At 40.1% G+C, this 20,134-nt stretch overlaps 1 protein-coding gene across 8 annotated transcripts in view; it reads right to left on the reverse strand.

Annotated features, from left to right (window-relative positions):
• Positions 1-20,134, reverse strand: part of ZNF385B (zinc finger protein 385B) — a 305,022-nt gene that overhangs the window by 55,018 nt on the left and 229,870 nt on the right. For all 8 annotated transcript variants that reach the window (XM_073306049.1, XM_073306053.1, XM_073306046.1 and 5 more), the window contains one exon: positions 8,532-8,642. In XM_073306049.1, coding sequence (XP_073162150.1) covers positions 8,532-8,642 — 111 coding nt within the window. The remainder of the gene's footprint in view (positions 1-8,531; positions 8,643-20,134) is intronic.

Genomic DNA, 20,134 nt, shown 5'->3' on the forward strand with positions numbered 1-20,134 from the left:
TGGAAGTGTAATTTCTACCTTGTGTGTATATCCACCTAGTTACTTTGATCAACCTAGCATGCTAAAAATAGAAGTGTCGCTGTGGTGGTGTGGGTGGTAGGACAGGCTAGCCACCCTGAGTACAACCCCACCCAGGACTCTAGGGGTATGTTTACATCACAATTAAACACCCATGGCTGGCCTGCGTTAGCTGACTAGGCTCGCATGGCCCAGGCTTTGGGGCTGTAAAATGGTGGGGTAGATGTTTGGGCGCAGGCTGGATCCTGGGCTCTGGGACCTCATGCAGTGGGAGAGTTTGTCTACACTGCAATGTAAGCTGTGGGTTAGTAGAACTTGATTTAACAGGCAATGGGTTTGTTAATTTAGGAGCATCCTAATTCTCATTTGCAATCCCACATTAGGAACTGTGGAATCCTAGGTCCCAATCTGGGACTCCAGCGTCTACACTGCATTATGTGGGCTTGAGTCCAACAACCTGGGCCCCAGACTTCCTAAGCACCCTCCCAAAATGTGGCCACTCTAGCCCTTTGTTAATGGTGCAGTGTGGGAAAACTTGACTGTCCAGAATACAAAAAGTTGAGCCATGGGATTGTGGACTACTTTTGGCAGATTCCCAGAGCACTAGTCCTGTGGGGCTGTGTCTACACTGGAAAGTGATAGGGCTTGAACTCTGGGTGCAGGCTTGATGCAGACTCATACCCTCTATCCCCAGGGGGACCTGGGGTCTGAGCCCTGGGTTAGTGTGACTTGTGTGGAGATAGAAGGGGAGTTAGGCTTGAACCTGAGTTTGAACCCTGGGCTTACAGAGCAGTGTAGACATATCCTAAGTATTTACTTGGGCAACCAGCCTGCCTTACCGTCCATGCTGCTGTGCCTATTTTTCTGTCTTTAGCTTGCTAGGTCAATCAAACTAGCACATGTATCTCTATCTGAGCTGGAAACTGCCTCCAGCTTGAAGTGTAGATGCATCCTTAGAACCAGATCTCACTTAAAGCACCTTCATTAGGTTATTTGAGCTATACTGTCAGTTATCAGAGCTAAGGAAACTAATGTTATTTTGACATTAGCGCTGCACAGTTACACTTCAAGTCAAGAAATTTTAAAGATAAGATTCTTACAGCAATCTTCACTTGGTCATACTGAACATTGTATCCTTCTATTTTATTTACTAATGGCCTGGTTTTATTTTACAGCTGCTGAGCAACTATAGTGCACAGCTGTGTGTGCAGTACTTCTGAAAATTGATCTCTTAATGTGTTATTTAATAGATTACTTCGTAGGTTTTAAAATATCTACCAAAAATACACAGAATTGATCTGATTCACTACAGCATCTTTCATGTTTTATGTTGGTGTAGCTCTGTGGAGATCTGTCAGTGTAACCTGGACTTACACAGTGGTGAATCAGACCCACTGGGCAATGTGACTGAGTTAACATTTTTGTGGAAACATTAATTTTTGCAGAAACATTAATTTTTGCATCTTGAGATTTCTTTAAAAAAATTAAACGGTGCAACTTTACTAATGTGTGAACATATTTTTGTAATATGTACACATCACTGCATATAAAATATGAAATGACAAAACTATGAATGAATGTGGTACTATTCAGATGGAAAAGACATGTTGTTTCTAAAGTGAACTGCTTTGCCCGCTGGAAGACTGACTAGCAGGGCTTTCCCTAGGGAGGTGTGGGGCCAGGGGTGGAAGTGACTGATTCGTCTCTTCCGGGACGACCGCAAAAGCCAATTGTACTGGCCTGCGGGGCCCCCCAAAGCATGGGACCTGGAGCAGTTGCCCTGATTCGCCCTACCCAAGGGATAGCACTGCTGACTAGTGTTAATTTGTAAAAGTTCATTTGGGAATTGTTTATTATCAGTGCTTGTTTATTTGCATATCTTTGTGTTGTGTAAATAAAACCGTCGCTTTTTGCCTTCCAATGTTGTATACTACTGAGAGTCTGGAGAGAAAGACAAAGGAGGCTATGCTGGCACTTAAAATTGGGCACAATCACATTGAATTATGATGCACAGTGTCTTTTCCAATATATTTTACTTGTTGAGATATATCAGCTATGGCATTCAGGCTGTTTACATTTCAACTCTGCCTTCCATATTTTTGACACCACCCTCTGTTGATATTCACCCCTTCTTGTCAACTGTTGAGAATGGGCCACATCCACCCTATCCTGCTTACTGTATTTTTCACTCCATCCATCTGAGGAAGTGGGTTATATCCCATGAAAGCTTATGCCCAAATAAATTTGTTAGTCTCTAAGGTGCCACAAGGACTCCTCGTTGTTTTTATATCAACTCATTCTCTTTCCAATTTAGAAATGTTATTGAAGAAAGTGTCAATCATCATTTAAGTTCTTACATTAAAATGTAAATTAGTGCAATTATAAGAAATTAGCATTTAGTAATACCAAATGGAATGTTATATAAAATTCTCTCACTATTATTATATATACTCTGACTATACGCAGTATCTGGCATACTTGTGGATTTCCCACAGACACTTGTGTGGGCTTCTGTGAATCTAAATAGGATTACTTCAGAAATGTAATTTTTCTCTCCACTGTGCCACAGAGCTCTTTGAGCTTTTCCTGCGATCCCTTAGGCATATACTCATACATCTGCCTATGCTCAGATTTGAAAGATGGCCAACAATGATGACTTATTAAAATCTAAATGAACGTGCATGAAATTCATGCTCCACTAATAGAAATTAATGGGCTTTGGTATATGATGATCAAAATTAACCATAAAGATCAATTTTTAAACCATCTCTGTGTTGAAAGAAGTGAAGTAGTCTTTTATGCTTTCAGTTCAGCATTTAATAAAACCAATCTGTAAGTGCAACATCTGTCTTTTGACTTTGCTCTATATTTAAAGGGTATCTGACATTCTATTACTAACTGGTTAGTACGGGGTTCCTTTGATTGGCTGTCCACTTCTCTGAGCGAATGCATATCACTATTTAGGTTCTGTCAACTTGACTACTTTATAAGTTATCTTTTCACCTGGTGCTTCCACTTACCATATGTTTGGTATCAGAAATCCTCATATTATATACACAAGAGAGGTCTAACTACCTGATTGTTCCTGCAAAGTCTATATGCACAACTGATGGGGGGCACAAAGTTAGAAGCAGTGATATTAATTAGTTTTCCACGATAACCTGACTTTTCAGTAGCATGCAACTCAATCTACTATCTGCTATTCAAGTATTTCTTTTTCGGAACAAATGCGAACAGGTTTGATTAATGCCGCATGCCTTGTTCTGCTCAGTGTGGAATTACTATGGTGAAGCAGGGACTTCTACAGAAAAAAATGCCACTTTGTGCAGTATGGATTCATTACTTATACCACCAGTTGTCACCATTGGCCTGGTAAAACTGGTATACCTGAAGTATTAGACTTTAATGAAAATACATATTTAGTTTTTTCTATTAAAATTTTCATTAGATAGTGAGTTTTTGAAAAAGAAAACAAATAAAAGCCAAACACAAGTGTGTGCATCATGTTAAGGCTCAATTTGCCTGACTTCTTATAAGTCAGATTCAGGATAAGAGGACAGGTTATCTTGAAGATGTATATTTTTCCACACATGCTGACCGACTAATCTGTAACTGACAAGAAGAGGTTCGCTCTAAATGTTTGTAAAGATCCAACAGTCTCTTTTCAAGAAGTTAGAAAGAAAAAAAATTAAGACAAAACCAGCTGGGTCTAAAGTCTATAAATACATCTTTTCTTGACATTATCCTAAACATTTATTTTTTAAACTACAGAAAAGAATCCGAAGCTTGGGCACAGTAGAATATTTCAGTCAGGACACTGCATCTCTCTAAATCATGATAAACATAGTGAAAGAGAAAATGAATGTCTTTAACCTGCAATTTTTATTTCTCATAATAAAGGGCACCCAGAGGTTTGGACATGATTCATGCACGAAATATGCTCATTCTACCACAATGGAGATGGTTCAGATGTTTTAAATTCCTTCCTCCTTTGACTTCAGACTCTCTCTGCTGGACAGCTGCAACACCATATGCTGATGTTAGGAGACTATATTTAAAGCTGAAATTGTGTAAACTGGTAGAAAACATTACTGAAACCCACTGTAGGATATATGATTAACTGAATGGAAGGTTTGACATCTACCAATTGAATTTTAATCAGGAATATTTTGATCTACTGGTCCAGAGCAGTGGGTGCCCTTCAAATGAGAGAAAAATTAGTTACACCTTATGTGTAATTTTTATTTTTCTCATACATGAGCATGCATTGATCTAAATATTACACAAGGAAAGGTAAAAAGCACTAAGATATAGGGAAGAAATTTCAACTGGAACACCAGTGAAATTCTTTTAGGAGAAACAAAAGTAGAAAATTTAATTTTTTTTGGTCATTTTCATTTTATTTGCTTGCATAGTTTAAGTCGAGGGAAGCTGGAACGACCAAAGCCTTTGCCAGCCAAGGAAAGAATACCAGTTTTGTAGACTTTGGAGAAGGAATTGCAAATCTTACATGGCTGCATTATAAACCTCATTGTACAAAGATCTGTGCTTCTCAGCCCAACAGTTTGAATGCAAACAAACTCTTACTGAATGTAATCTGATGACTCCAGGAAGGGTCTGACTAGATGCATCTAATGCCTGACATGTTAGATCTGAGCCATAATTGAAGTGCTTCATACATTTTTTAGGATTCCCCCATGAAGGAAGAACTTTCTCTACTCTCGTCCAATGAAGATTAATTTTAAAGACCATTTCAATTTCATATGGTAAATATTAAGATGTTTTTCTAATATTTGGTCGGATGACAAAAACGTGAAACATTAATTTGAACTCTGTTCTTTTTCACTTTGAACAAAGTCCAGATGAGGACTGAGTGTCATCTTTTCATGGAAGAACTGAAGACAGGTTTCTTTAATTGACAATGTTCATATTTCACTTATTCTTCCACTTTCCATAATTGCTATAAGGAAAAAAAAATATGGAGAGGTCTCCACTAGACGATTGATATTGTGCCAATGCAATTTATGAAGAAATAGGCGCTCTCAAGAGAAGGCTGACACCAGAAATCCATGGGCAGAAGATTGACTCTGTAGGTTAATGGGAATCTCTTATGGAGCACTCCCAGAAGCCATACGTTTGGAGTGGATTTAAGCTGAAATCCCTATACCTGGTGAACAAATCTTCCAAATAGTTTTGTATGCTGTGATTATGGAATGTTTCAGACACTTTCTATTAAAGTTAGCCAGTTCCCAGGAGTATCCATGTTGTTGAAAGCTCAGACTCTTAGGTTCTGTGCTGTAAAATCAAATCTGCAAAGATTAGACTGAGGCCAATACAGTCAGGATTACTGATGCTTTATCTAGTCTTATTTTTCCAAATAAATTTGGTGATTAGAAAGAAATTGGCATACATGAGTACATCTGCCCCCTAGAAGGAAAAGGTGTCCCTCTTCCATGCCAAGAGATGCCATCGATGAGACCAAAATACTCATACTTTTCCAGTTGTTCTAAATTGTGGGTAAGTCTAGATATGGTAAGGGGAGCAGGGGGTTTGAAGTTTTGTCTTGTTCTGTGGGATGCCACTGTAACAGACAGGTTTTCCCTTTCATGGAATGAAAGGAGTTTGGTGATCTGTGGCTCAGATTTTTATTCTGTTCCTCCTCGGCCATTCACATATGCCACCATGGTCTAATTGTCCCTCTTGATGTAGAATGTTGAGGTGTTCCTTAAGAATTTTGTGAAGCAGGGCTTCTAAGTCATTGTCAACTGCTTTGGAAGTACTATGAGTGTCCAACAGTAGAGCTAATTGTGCAGGCGGAAGAACTGAAGGGTTTGGGGGTCATGGCTTGTATATGCAGAACAGCAACATAAGCATGAACCACAAACATTGGGAGGCAAACTATTTGAGAACAGTAAAGAGAAGAATTAAAACTAGAAAACTGGGATAATTACCATTTGAGGTATCTTAAAAATGAGCTTCAAGAAAAACAAGACGCTGATCTAATAGCAAGGAAGCTTTACTTTTTAGTGGGTTTGGCTAATTAGGAATTGCTGCTGGTGCACTGGGCTATGTGGAAAGAGGATTCCTTTAATGAACATCTCTAGCAGTAAGTCATTCAGCTAATGTAGGGGTAAATGCTTTAGGGAATCTCAGCTTAGTCAACACTACTGAAATTCCTTATTTGTCCTCTCCCCAAAATGGGGGAGACTGCATGGGAATGAAAGTGGTGGTAATATTCCAGGTCCTCATTTGACTCTAATGTTCATGGGTATTCTATATATCAGGAGTCATAAGGCTTTACAGGGGTTGCAAAACTGACATTTTTACAACTATTCACTTTTGACCCCTTCTGTGGTTGTCTTGAAGTGACAACGGAAAGTCTTCTGACAAAGTGGAGATTGAAACTGTGGGTGTAAAGAGCTGACAGGTGCTCTGATGTTGGAGAACCATCCCTTTCTCTAAAACTGTGTAGAGATGGACCCAGCTGCAGCAGTTTTCTCACATATGGGCACTTTCTCTTACTGCCGGATTAGTGTCACATGGATTGTGCATTGCACTAGGTCCAATCCTACTAGACTCTCTGCTGCTAGCTTCTGCTATATGGCTTTGTGCAGAACGAATGGCAGGCCCTGCAAAGTGGTAGTCTAGAGTAGGCTGCTCTGGCATGTGTACTGAGGGACCTAAGAGGAGAAAAAAAAAATCAGGCTATTATCCTGCAGATTTGAATGCTCTGCTGGTAGAGGCAGACGGGCAATGTGGGATAGGCCACTCTAGCGCGCTGCAGAGGGAAACCAGTGAAAAGTGTGGGTCTGATGACTGGCAATCCAATAAATAAGAAGTTCCCCGCAGACCGATTAAAGGAAAAGTTGCCACTACTGCTGTATGTTGTGGAGAACAAAACTGCTCTCTTACAGCCGGAATAAAGGCTCAAAGTGCAGTGATACAGCAGTCCACCCCAGGGAGCCTGAATGCAAAAGGTGAAAGGGAAGAAAAGGTTGTGGTGCCCCCATTGAGGTGGCATGAGTAGGTCTAACCCAGGCGTGACATCCAGCCCAGCAAGTGGCCACGTATGAGAAACGTATTATTTCATTTGTAAGGTAATAACATAAAATCTATTGATCTGTAATGGAACAACTATTCTCTTTCAGAGGGGAAAATAAGGGAACTAAGTTTAAAAAGGAGGCGAGTATAATCTGATGAATCCATTCTGAGGCCAGCTATTGACATAGGATGGCAGTGCTACAAACCTCTGCCAGCAAAGAAGAGAAGGCCAAACTGAACAGACCCCATCTTAGGAGACTTTCCTAGATGTAATTGTGGGGCAGTGTTGTGGTCTTCGTAAGAAAGCTGAGAAGCAGTAAATCAGGGAAGAGCATGGCCAAAGCAGTACTAGAAAGGGGTAGAATGGAAAAAAAACCTAGGGCTCTAGGTAGAAGCTTTCAAAAACTTTTCAAAAGTATTTCTTATAAGTAGATATAAATAGCAAATATTTTAATACTTCAGTATCATTTAGAGACAGCACACACTTGCTTCTTATAAATGTTATGTTTGCTCTGAGATGTTTTCATTTGTGCTAATGATAGCTTAATAGCATTAAAAGCCATTCTTCATGATTGGGTATGCTATGTTTTAAGAGTCTTCCACATGGAAATTAGTCCTCTTGATATTAACTACTCAGGGAAAATTGTAATCTGCTTATATGCATTCATTTAATGCGCTCTTTTAGAGTGCACTTTGACCTGAATTGCATTGCAGTAGACAGAGCTTCATAGAACTTGACCAGACTAAAGGGACAACAGGAAGTCGAAATCCCCACTTATCTTAACTGAAAATATTTACTATGGGACGGGTATAATTGGAGAGATCTGAGGCGAGGTTATCAGTAAAGCATGCAGGAACACAGGAGGAAGAAGATTTCTTCTAAAAAGGAAACGGATATAAAATATAAAGGACACATACACTTGTAGGAAGTCTTTCTGCCTCCATTTCTCTTGAATTCTTTGTGCCGTTCGCTTAGATATTAGTTTGTTGGCAAATAAAATATCATTAACCAGTAGGACATTGGATCGTGATCTGGTATTTTCTGTAGATCACCAGTGTACCTGAACCCAAAATACTTAGGACCTGATTCAGGAAAAGCACCTACACATGTGCTTAAGTGTTGTACTGAAGAGGGATGCTTTCCAAAACTGGGAATTTAGAAAAACAACACTATCTAGCCTCAAACTACAGAAAGAAGGAGCAAGTTACTAGCCAGGTCTTTCTGCTCTTTTGGTAGGTTTACCCTGGTGGTGGCAGTCATGGCCAGGCAACTAAGTGTAAGCATATAAACCACCACGTACCAGAAAAAGTTAAAAATCACAGTGTGGGATGCCATTACAAACTCTTGCGAGTGGGCAAAATGTCATCGTAAATGGCTGGCATAAGTGTGGGCAGAACTGTAGAGGATTTAATTGGGAAAAGATGTTTGGATTAATTAGACGCACTGCTAGAAAAAATATAACGATACTCACATCAGAGTTAAAGCGAAGCTGACAGACATTACAGGAAATAACTTGTTTCTTCTTTGGGGGAATGGATACTCCAAATGTGTGGTTTATGACTGCTTTTTGCACAGGATCCATCTGGAGAGCAAACAATAAAATATTCAATTTACAACTTCACAGAACAATAAACAATGCAGAAAAGGCTCAAAATAACATTTTCCCGCTCCAAATTTCATTTTTTTTTTAATAAACAGGAGGAAATAGTATTTCAAACCTCATAATAAAAATGATCAGATTTATCTCAAGATAGGGAATTTGTATCATGCCAGAGTTTACAAAAAAGCAGCTCAGCTACCCGCCATCACAGACCAGTGGATGGTCCACCTCCCTTACCACCCAGAGCACCACTATCACATCAAGAGACAAGGAGTCCATAAATCCCTCCTGCACCACACAATGCTTCTATCGCCACACCAATAAGCACCCTGCCTCCCCAGAAGCACTAAACATTTGTATGTCTCTTTCTTTGCAAGGAAAAGTATCAGCACTCTGGAAAGAGGGAAGGATAAGAGCCTTTGGTTTTTGTGGCACAAGTAAGCTCCAGAATCATCTTATGTGGTATACGTTGCTAAGCTGGCTTTGGGATGTAAAACTAGAGATGGGAGTTTGGGGGGCACTAGAGGGAGCACAGGACAATTTTAAATCTAGATTCCCCCCCCCCGCCCCACACACACACACTTTCTTCCTTGGTAATAAATTCCCATTTCTTCCCTTTTGGCGGCTTGGTAGCTATTCAAAACAGGCTACCCAGGAAGTGACAGTTACCAGAGAAATCCATGTCAGTGACAATGCTCCTGAGGCTCTTTTCTCTCAAGTCCAATTCCAAGGGCATATGGAAGGGGCTGCAAGTAGCAGCAGACCTGTAGCAGCTTCCCACTCACCTCACACAGACAAATTAATTGGGAAAATCGTCTCTCATGGAGACATCTTTGTGAGAGGAGTGTCTTTACAGACTCTTTTACAACACTTACTTGCCTGGAAAAATTGACTCATTCCTCAAGGATTTCCAAAATAGAATTGATGAGTGATACAATCCAAGAGAATATTCAAGTAATAAGTATTACCCAGGAAGTGTTTAAAAATGACTTTGCACCAATTATAGATGTAGCAGTTACCATACCAGAGAAATGCTTTGACACTGAGAAAGACAGAGAGACTTGAGAAATACTGAAAACACGAAGTATCTGAATCCTGAGCTTGACAGAGAATTCTCAGGAACTGGGAACTAAAGAAGCCTTTCCCAAGTATCATAACTCCTGCTGGATATCAAACTCCACTGGCAACTGAGAAGCCTGCAGGATTCCAGACAGTTCTACTGGTACCCCTGCTAACTCTGAGGGACTTGCTCAGGGTACTGAGAGGGGGAAATTATAATTGTTACCTCACATTTGTATCATGGTAGCAGCAATAAGCACCAGTTAAAAATAAGGCCCCATTGTGTGAGGCACTGTACAAATACAAAGTAAAATGTAGTCCCCAACCCAAACGGTTTAGAACAACATATTTTACATCTATATCTATACATGTTTAGACGTGATTAATTTATTTAAAGACAAGGATGGGTCTGGAAAAAATGGGGAGGAAAAATAGTGGGCTACAATGAACAAAGAGTTTACATTTCCTAACTTTGTTTAGGGTTCCAACTCCTGGGGGAATTCTGTGCCACTGCACATGTGCACAATTCATATGCCACACAGAATTTTTTTTCTGCAGAAAATACGGTCTGCCGGAAAGGTGCTACAGTTACTCCTTTCACCCACCAGGGGCTGCTGTGGCACCAGAACAGCCCCAGCTGTGGATAGTGAAGAGACAGAGGTTGCCTTTCTCACAGTGCCCTATGGTGGGGCCAGGTCAGGAGGCACAGCATATGCAGGGATGGACATCATGGGGCACATGGGGCTGCTGGGGAGTCACAGACTGTAGTTCAGAAGTGTGGGTGGAGGGAAGACTGGGGTAGGGGCTGAATGGGAGTGGGGGTGCAGAGACTCATGGAGAATGGGGTGTCAGGGGGGGCACAGGTACACATAGGGATGGGGAGGGAGTGTCTGAGTGGGGTTGCAGGATCACATGGGGATGGAGGGAGGGGGATGCAAGGATACATAGGGAGGGGGGAAAGGAGGGATGGCTGAGTATGGCTGCAAGGATACATTGGGATGGAGGGATGCAGGGACACATGGGGACAGGGGCAGATATGCCTGACTGAATGAGAGAGGTTAAGGGTCAGCCGGGGTCTGCATGGTGAAAGCTCCCTAACAATCCCTCCCTACCCCAAAAAATCTGGTCCATACTTCTCCCACCCACACCCAACAACCCTCCAAGTTCACACCCTGGCTCTTTGCCAGCAATTACTTCCTTCTCCCTCATCTCCTCTGATACCCATGACTCCCCCAAACCTCTGCACTACTTCTGAGGGGTGCGGGAAATAAGTTTCTGTATTGTAGTTTAAATGAATTATTACTCAGAGTTGTGTATTGACAGTGGTGAGCTGGAGCCGGTTTGCACCGGTTCGCACAAACCGGTTATTAAATTTTGAAGCTGGTTTAGAACCGGTTGGTGAAGGGATGGGCAAACTCTGGCCTGCGGGACTGTCCTGTCAGGCCCGCCTGAGCTCTCGGCTGCGGAGGCTCCCCTGAGAATCCCTTTTTAATTTGTACTCACCCGGCACCACTCCAGGTCTTCGGTGGCAGGCCCTTCACTTGCTCCGGGTCTTCGGCGACACTTCGGCAGCAGGTCCTTCAGTGCCACCGAAGACCTGGAGCAAATGAAGGAACTGGTTCTCCAGCTTTTGGCAGCTCATCACTGTGTATTGATATGCCTAGTAAATAATCTATTTGTCAAAAAACATTTCCTGAATTTTTGTTGTTGTCTGTATTGTTACAGACATTGTTGTAGACAAGTATTTTGAAATAAATTGCCAAAATAATTGAAACTGGTGTGATTATATTGTGTTATTTTGACAAATAAAATACGCAGAATTGTGCATAATTTTAAAATATTGTGCACAGAATTTTTTATTTTTTGGTGCAGAATTCCCTGAGGAGTAATTTCCCATCACAGGAGGGAGTAGTTTGATTTGCTAAAAGGTTATATTTTTCTTGCAGATTATTTTTCAGTCTCAGCAGTGATTTTCTTGGTACAATAATATATGAAAGAGCCATAGAACTAGGATGATGCAAAGCTTGCATTTGACACTAAACTTAATTTGATAAAGAGATGGGGAAAGAAAGTTGAAGTTAATGATTCTTTAGATCAGGTTTTTGCAGTGAATTAGCTACTTCCAAATTTTCTGAAGCTGATAGCTAAATATTCTAGTTGTCCCCCTTAAAACATTTTTGATGCTTCCGGAGAAAGAAAACTGCATTAGTGAGGATTTTCTTAATATAAACACTTACATACATGCGCGCACACACACAATCAAGAAATATCTTTTGTAGCAAAGCTAAGAGGTTATCTATTACTTAACACTTAACTGATGAATAACTTTTTGGAGTATAGTGAGATGATGTCCCTATTACCTCCAATCCAAAAAAGAGCGTTTTGTAAAGTTCATAGCTAGCATTTATCCTTTTTGGAACTGTGATGTAATATGCACTTGCTTTTGATAGCAAATACAGTATTTCACTGCCTTAAGAGTCATAGAAACAAAAATAATTAAAAAACAAATGCAGCTCAACTACAGCGTATTACTTTGTTATAAAATGATACTATAACATTGTCAAAGAAGACAACAAGAAAAATAATAAACTATAAAGTTTGAATAAAACATCATTGAAACATAGGGCTGGAGGGGACTGTGAGAGATCATTTAGTACAGCCCCCTGCATTGAGGAAGGACCAAGCTAACCTAGATCATCCCTGGCAGGTGTTTGTCCAACCTGTTCTTAAAAACCTTCAGAGATTCCACCACCTCCCTTGGTAAAATGTTCCAGTACTTAATTATCCTGACAGGAGGTTTTTCATAATATCTAACCTAAATCTCCCGTGATACAGATTAAGCCTTCTTGCCTACCATTTCCTCTCTCTAACAGCCCTTAACATATTTGAAGGCTTATCAAGTCGTCCTCCCCCACTCCCTTCTTTTCTCAAGACTAAACATGCACAGTTTTTTTCAACATTTTCTCATAGGTCAGGTTTTCTAAAACTTATTTTTGTTGCTCTCCTCTGGACTCTCCAATTTATTCACAACTTTCCTAAAGCGTGGCATCCAAACTGGACACAATACTTCAGCTGAGACCTCACCAGTGCCAAGTAGAGTGGGACAATTACTTCCTGTATCTTACATACAACACTTCTGTTACACCCCAGAATATTAGCCTTTTGCAACTGTATCACATTGTTAGGTCATATTCAATTTGTGATCCACTATAACCCCTAGATTCTTTTCTGCAGTTCTAGTGCTTTGCCACTTATTACCCATTTTGTACATGGGCATCTGGTTTTTTCCTTCCTCAGTGGCCTGCTTCTTTATTGAACTTCATCTTGTTGATTTCAGACCAATTCTCTAATTGGTCAAGGTCATTTTGAATTCTAATCCTGTCCTCCAAAATGCTTACCCCGCCCTTCAGTGGTGGTAGACTCTGGACTGCCCCTGCAGGCCCCACTAGATATGCCCTTCCCAGTTTGATAGCAAACAATTGATAACTACTCTGAGTATGGTCTTTCAACTAGTTGCATACCCACCTTATGGAAATTTCATCTAGACAACATTTCCCTAGTATGGTTATGACAGTGTCATGAGGGATCGTATCAAAATGATTAGAATAGAATAACCCTCCCAGTGTTTCCAGAATACAGTGACAATGTTTAAGAATAACTCCAAAGCTAGAAATTAAGTAAAATTAAATACATTAAGCAAATTAAATACAAATTAGTAAAACAATTTTTATTTCTGAACTCTACCTCTCATTGCATCATTCTACAAAATAAGCACAATGTAGCAGAATGCTGATCTAAAGTACAGGTTACGGAACTTCTGCTTGCAAACTTTTTGATCATTCATTGCATAATATTAATCTAGCAGAAACATATATGAGATCATATTTAGAATTTGCTCCTGCATCAAATTTATTGCAATGTAACTGACATTTAAATATGTTTGTACTTAATGCAGTAGTATTTTAGCACAACATATGTTTTGCTTTTTCAATTAAACAGCTAATAGCTAGACTTGCTAATCTAGAACAGAATAGTTTAGTGATGAAAAGTACCTCAACCCATCTGAAGTGTCTGAGATCAGTAAAAAGGAACAGCGAAGAAAACAGTTATCTGCAGAACTACTCAAAAAGTAAAACGAACAGCGATTCTCTTGTGTACCCCAGATGATAATCCACAGCATTAACATTAGGCAATTAGCAGTTTAGAAACTACAACAGAGACTATGCATAAAGTCTCAAATTCAAACAGATACAGCAGCACAAGGACAAATTCTCATGAACAATACAGCGCACCCAGCCTCCAGAAGCTACAGCTCAAGATTCCCAGGGGAGTAGTTGATGATCTTCCCCAAAGAGAAGAACTGAATGCAGTCTGGTCATGATTAGAATTCAAGAAGGTGCAACATTAACAATTAATAGGTTTTAAATATGTCAGAAACTAGGCTGGATTACAGCATGTTTGAATAGTAACATAGTATCTGTCTGCCAGAAGGTTAATGCTATGGGGTAAACTGATCTGGGATCACTAAATAAAATTAAATACATGTTGTTTTGAATAAGGGGGTAATTTGCTGATTTAGGTGGTGTTTGTGACTCATTGAAGCTCTGCAGTCTGTCAAGTTCCAGTCGTTAAGAATTTTTTCTGTAAAAAAGATGAACATCTGCTATATATTATATCTGCTATAAATTCAAGCAACAATCTAGCATCTGGATGCTTATTATTTGGACTATAATATGAGCTACAGGCATAGTAAAGAGTTCATACATTTTGCACTGAAGGTGGGTGGTAATGATATTGAGGATTAAAAACCTTTTCCATTTCATTCTCTTATTGAAAATGCATATATGAAATAAAGGGAAAACCAGTAAGGTTAAATAAAACTAAGCAGAAATAATGCCAAAAGCTTAAACCACACTCAAACCTCTACCGCAAACCCATATTAACCTGAGCAATCCTTACTCATGCTAGTAGTTGCAATGAAATCACTGTGACTACCTCTTGAGAGCACAGATTATTAGATTTGAGGGGATTGCAGCACTGGTCACTCATTTTTAACCCCCCTCTACACTTCCTGATTTCAGCCGGGACCAGAATCAGGAATATCCTCCTCACCTTACATTTATATAACTCCTTTCATTGCAAAAGCTCCCAACATGCGTCACAAAGTACATGGATAGCTGTCAGAAATGCAGTCATTTCTGGGGTGGAGGGAAGCAACAGAAAAATCATGGTAAGTTACAGAACAGTCAGAAGGAGGAAAAGAAACATTTGGCCAAGAACACCAAAACAAACCCTACCGTTATAAAATATATCAGGATCTTTATTATTCATATATACCAAAGAGAACTTTTGCGCAATATTCACACACAGCTGCACAGAACCCTGTTTATGTACCTCAAAGGAGAAGAACTGAGTTGAGCCTGCCAAGATGTGATCCGCTTTTGTTCCAAGAAAGAGAGGTGTTTCCAAACTTTTTGCTTCAGCTAAACTACCAAATACTGTAAGATTGGCTATTCTTGTGACATTACAAATCTACCTGTTAGTATTGATTTAAGCTCTCTGGCAATTTGTAGTTCGGAAGCTTGGATAAGTATCTAGATGCCTATCTGAAACAAAACTTTTGATTTTTGCCTATTACTAGAGAGGTATTGGTAATAAAACAAATTTGGCAGTCATCCAGCTTTGGGTGTATATTAATCTAGAGATGTGGCTGCCATTTTTCTCCACTGACTAACTCTGGTGCCAGCCTGACCCAAGAACTCTGCTTTTCCTCATTTATATCCATATCTCTGTAAGGCATCTATGCATGCTGCTGCCACTACTCCAATCTGCTGAAATTTTTACCCAACCCTTTTCTCCTCTCACCTCAACGATTACAATTTCCACAGTGATGCCTCTCCAAGTCCTGACTTTTCTGCCTCCATCCGATGCCTGTCTTCTCTCACATCAGAAATACTGCAATTTAAACAACTCCATAGGCTCTCCATTCAATTCAAAATTGCCACCTGGTTTTTAAACACTCCTTGGAGTTGCTACAAATTATGACAGAGATCATGGGTGACATTTTGAAATGGTGTGCAAGGAAACTCATTATAAACTATATGTTGATAAGCGGGTATAAAAGTTTAAATTGGTATAACTTCTGATTTAGTATGTGTTCAAAACTGGGAGTCGCCAATCGAGGTTCCGTGCCTTTTCTCCTTTCCTGCTCTCATAAAACCCTTTTAAAAATCTACAGCTAGAGAAACTAATAATTGATTTGCTGGCACAATCAGTTCTGCTGCTTTATAAATGCAATCTTGCTATGTTTTCCATTTGTGAACTGAGACAAAGTGTGTTACACATAATTACCTACCCATCGGTAAGGCATGGGTTAAAGTTTTAAATGCTATTTATCCAAACCCATTAGACAACTCTTCCATTTTTTTATTTTATTATTTAAAATAAATAGGTAGGCAACCAGTAACAAGCAAACCCATAGGGTCAGAGCCAGTCTATTTTTCAACTTGTCTCTAGAGCACTAGGCTTGATGCCAACATGATTTCATTCTATATTTCAACTCTAAAGCTCCTCAGGAGAGCTGGGCATGCTGCCATTATGAAGAACCACTATATACTGGAGCTTAATTCAAATTCTGTCATATTAACACCCTCTCACACCATATCTCTCCCCAGTACTCTACATATTTTGATGAATAGAGTTATGAAGATAGACACATTTATTCAAAACAGAGCACACATTTAAAACATCCACTGTAAAAATCACAGATTGACGACAGAAACAGTTGAATGTGAAAAAAATTAAAATATTAGGCAAATAAATACTATTCCACCCCAGTCCTCTGCTCAGTGATACATTATGCACTTCTTTGGTGACATGTAAATTGGCAAGAATCATTTACAATTCTCTACTACTACATTTGTCACAATACACAGTATAACACACACACACACACACCCTTAGAGAAACTTTGCTATATCCCTTGTCACTGGGTCAAAGCCAAGTGTAATTTAAGATTCAACTTAACAGTGTATTGTTATATTTTTTTCTTGCTCATTTTACATTACCAGCCACCCTGGAGTCAGCCCTGACGACACTCATTGTTTTTTTATTTTGAAAACCATCCATGTTCTCTGCTGTAGTATGCCCAGCTGGTGTACTGTAAAGTGTTTTGGAGTTGGAAAAGTCACACACACACACACACACACACACACACACACACACACACACCTGGTGGGAATTTGAGGCAGGAGAGAGCTTCCTCGAAATCCCCAGAAGTTGACTCCAAGAACATGAGAATGGCCAATTCTAGAAAAAAATAATTGTGGTCATCTGTCTTAATCTTGTCACCGCACTTGTTGGATCATATTAAAGAAGTTCTGTATTAAAATCACAAATGAGTTTGATTCCCGATAGTTTAAATTCCAGGGTATTACTAATTAAGAGGTCTCTTGGTTTTTGGTACTGTTTCTCTCCCTCTATGTGTGAAACTTGCAAGCTGCTAATTGCATTAGTACATTCTAAGACAGAGTCTGTTCTCAAAGCAATTCACACAGAAAGAGACTCAAAGCAATACTCTGTAACAGCAGAAACAGCACCCAGAGACTCCCCGCCCTTTTGTTGTATTAACAATTGTGATTAAAATAGAGATAGAGGATCTATGTGGATGGATGCTTGGTGTGGATAATAACTGAATGATCAGGGAGGTAAATAACCAGAGGACCCCCAGAGGGCAGACTGGAATCCACCCAACAGCCTCAAGAATGGGAGAACCAAAGAACAAGATAACTTCTAGCAGCACAGAGCTGTCAGGAATGTGACATCTGCTGATTGATTCAGCAACAGCATGATGAAGTAATTCCCATAGACTGGCATAGGAAGAAATTCCTATAAAAATGGACTCTAGAAAGTGAGAACTTAGGGGTCTGATTCTGCAAACCAACTTCCAGGAGCATCAGATGAGCATCTGACAAGGCCCTGCTCCCTCCTCATGTCCAGGCCACCTGGCCAGTGGCTTGGCATGAGCTACTCTAAGGCTGGTAACTATGATAACAACCTTGCAGAACCTGTGTGTGTGTGTGTGTATGAATGAATGTATGAATAAATATGAGATTGAATGGAATGTTATAGCTATAACTAACAGCTTACCATGATTCTTTCTGTATGCACAATAAATGTGGTATTTTGCCTTTTCCCCTTTAATAAGATCCTGCTGATTTTTATTTTATTGGTATAACACAGGTGTGGCCTCATCAGTGCCGAATAGAGAGGAATGATCACTTCCTTCAATCTGCTGGCAATGCTCCTACTTATACAGCCCAAAATGCCGTTGGCCTTCTTGGCAACAAGGGCACACTGCTGACTCATATCCAGCTTCTCGTCCACTGTAATCCCCAGGTCCTTTTCTGCAGAACTGCTGCTTAGCCAGTCAGTCCCCAGCCTGTAGCGGTGCATGGGATTCTTCCTTCCTAAGAGCAGGACTCTGCACTTTGTCCTTGTTGAACCTCATCACATTTCTTTTGGCCCAATCCTCCAATTTGTCTAGGTCACTTTAGACCATATCCCTACCCTCCAGTGTATCTACCCCTCCCCCCAGCTTAGTGTCATCTGCGAACTTGCTGAGGGTGCAATCCATCCCGTCATCCAGATCATTAATGAAGATGTTGAACCAAACCGGCCCCAGGACCGACCCCTGGGGCACTCTGCTTGATACCAGCTGCCAATTAAACATGGAGCCGTTGATCACTACCCATTGAGCCTGGCAATCTCGCCAGCTTTCTATCTACCTTATAGTCCATTCATCCAATCCATACTTTTTAAACTTGCTGGCAAGAATCCTGTGGGAGACCATATCAAAAGCTTTGCTTAAGTCAAGATATAGCATATCAACCACTTTCCCCATATCCACAGAGCCAGTTATCACGTCATAGAAGGCAATCAATCAGGTTGGTCAGGCATGACTTGCCCTTGGTGAATCCATGTTGACTGTTCCTGATCACCTTCCTCTCCTCCAAGTGCTTCAAAATGGATTCCTTGAGGACCTGCTCCATGATTTTGCCAGGGACTGAAGTTAGGCTGACCAGTTTATAGTTCCCTGGGTTCTTTTTCTTTCCTTTTTAAAATACGGGCACTATATTTGCCTTTTTCCAATGTGGCTCTAAGCCCCCTTTTCATCTCCCCTGAACTTGGAGCTGGCTGGGGATTGAACAAACCCTTTCCCTAGAAGAGGGTAGCTCTAAATTGTGCTAGCTGGAGGAATCCCCTCTTACTCACAGAACGCTCAGGGTATGAATGATAGAAGGTGTGGGAGGTACAGACTTTATGCCATTGCTGGACAATATGTAAATTCCCAGCATCCCCACAAAGGCAGCTGTAAGTCCCCTTTGTGATGCTGAGCCATACAAAGGGAACTTAGGCTGGGCAAGTATGTGGGGAAGAAAAAAAAGACATGATAAGCCTAATATTTACTGGCCAACTCTAACACAGATATTTTCCATATACATATAAAATACAATAGCTAGAGAGGAAACAATTAGGGCTGTCAAGCGATTAAAAAAATTAATCATAATTAATCGCACTGTTAAATAATAGAATACCATTTATTTTAAATATTTTTGGATGTTTACTACATTTTCAAATATGTTAATTTCAATTACCACACAGAATACAAAGTGTACAGTGCTCATTTTATATTTTTTTTATTACAAATACTTGCACTGTAAAAAACAAAAACATTGTATTTTTCTATTCTCCTCTCACAAGTACTGTAGTGCCATCTCTTTATCATGAAAGTTGAACTTACAAATGTAGAATTATGCACAAAAAAACCCGCATTCAAAAATAAAACAATGTAAAACTTTAGAGCCTACAAGTCCACTCAGTCCTACTTCTTGGTCAGTCAATCACTCAGACAAACAAGGCTGGTTACAATTTGCAGGAGATAATGCTGCCCGCTTCTGGTTTACAATGTCACCTGAAAGCAAGAACAGGCATTCAGATGGTATTGTTGTTGCTGGCGTTGCAAGATATTTACGGGCCAGATGTGCCAAAGGTTCTTATGTCCTTTCATGCTTCAACCAATATTCCAGAGGACATGCTTCCATGCTGACGATGGGTTCTGCTTGAAAATGATCCAAAGCAGTGCAGACTGACGCATGTTCATTTTCATCATCTGAGTCAGATTCCACCAAGAGAAGGCTGATTTTCTTTTTTGGTGGTTTGGGCTCTGTAGTTTCTGCATCAGAGTGTGTTGCTCTTTTAAGACTTCTAAAAGCATGCTCCACACCTCAATCCTCTCAGATTTTGGACAGTACTTCAGATTCTTAAAACTTGGATCGACTACTGTAGCTATGTGATGTTCCCCTCTGGTGTTATCTGGACCAGTGATCTGCTAGGCCACTCCAATCCCTAACTCT

This window comes from Lepidochelys kempii, chromosome 11, assembly GCF_965140265.1.
Source record: "Lepidochelys kempii isolate rLepKem1 chromosome 11, rLepKem1.hap2, whole genome shotgun sequence".
Taxonomy (NCBI): Eukaryota; Metazoa; Chordata; order Testudines; family Cheloniidae; genus Lepidochelys; species Lepidochelys kempii.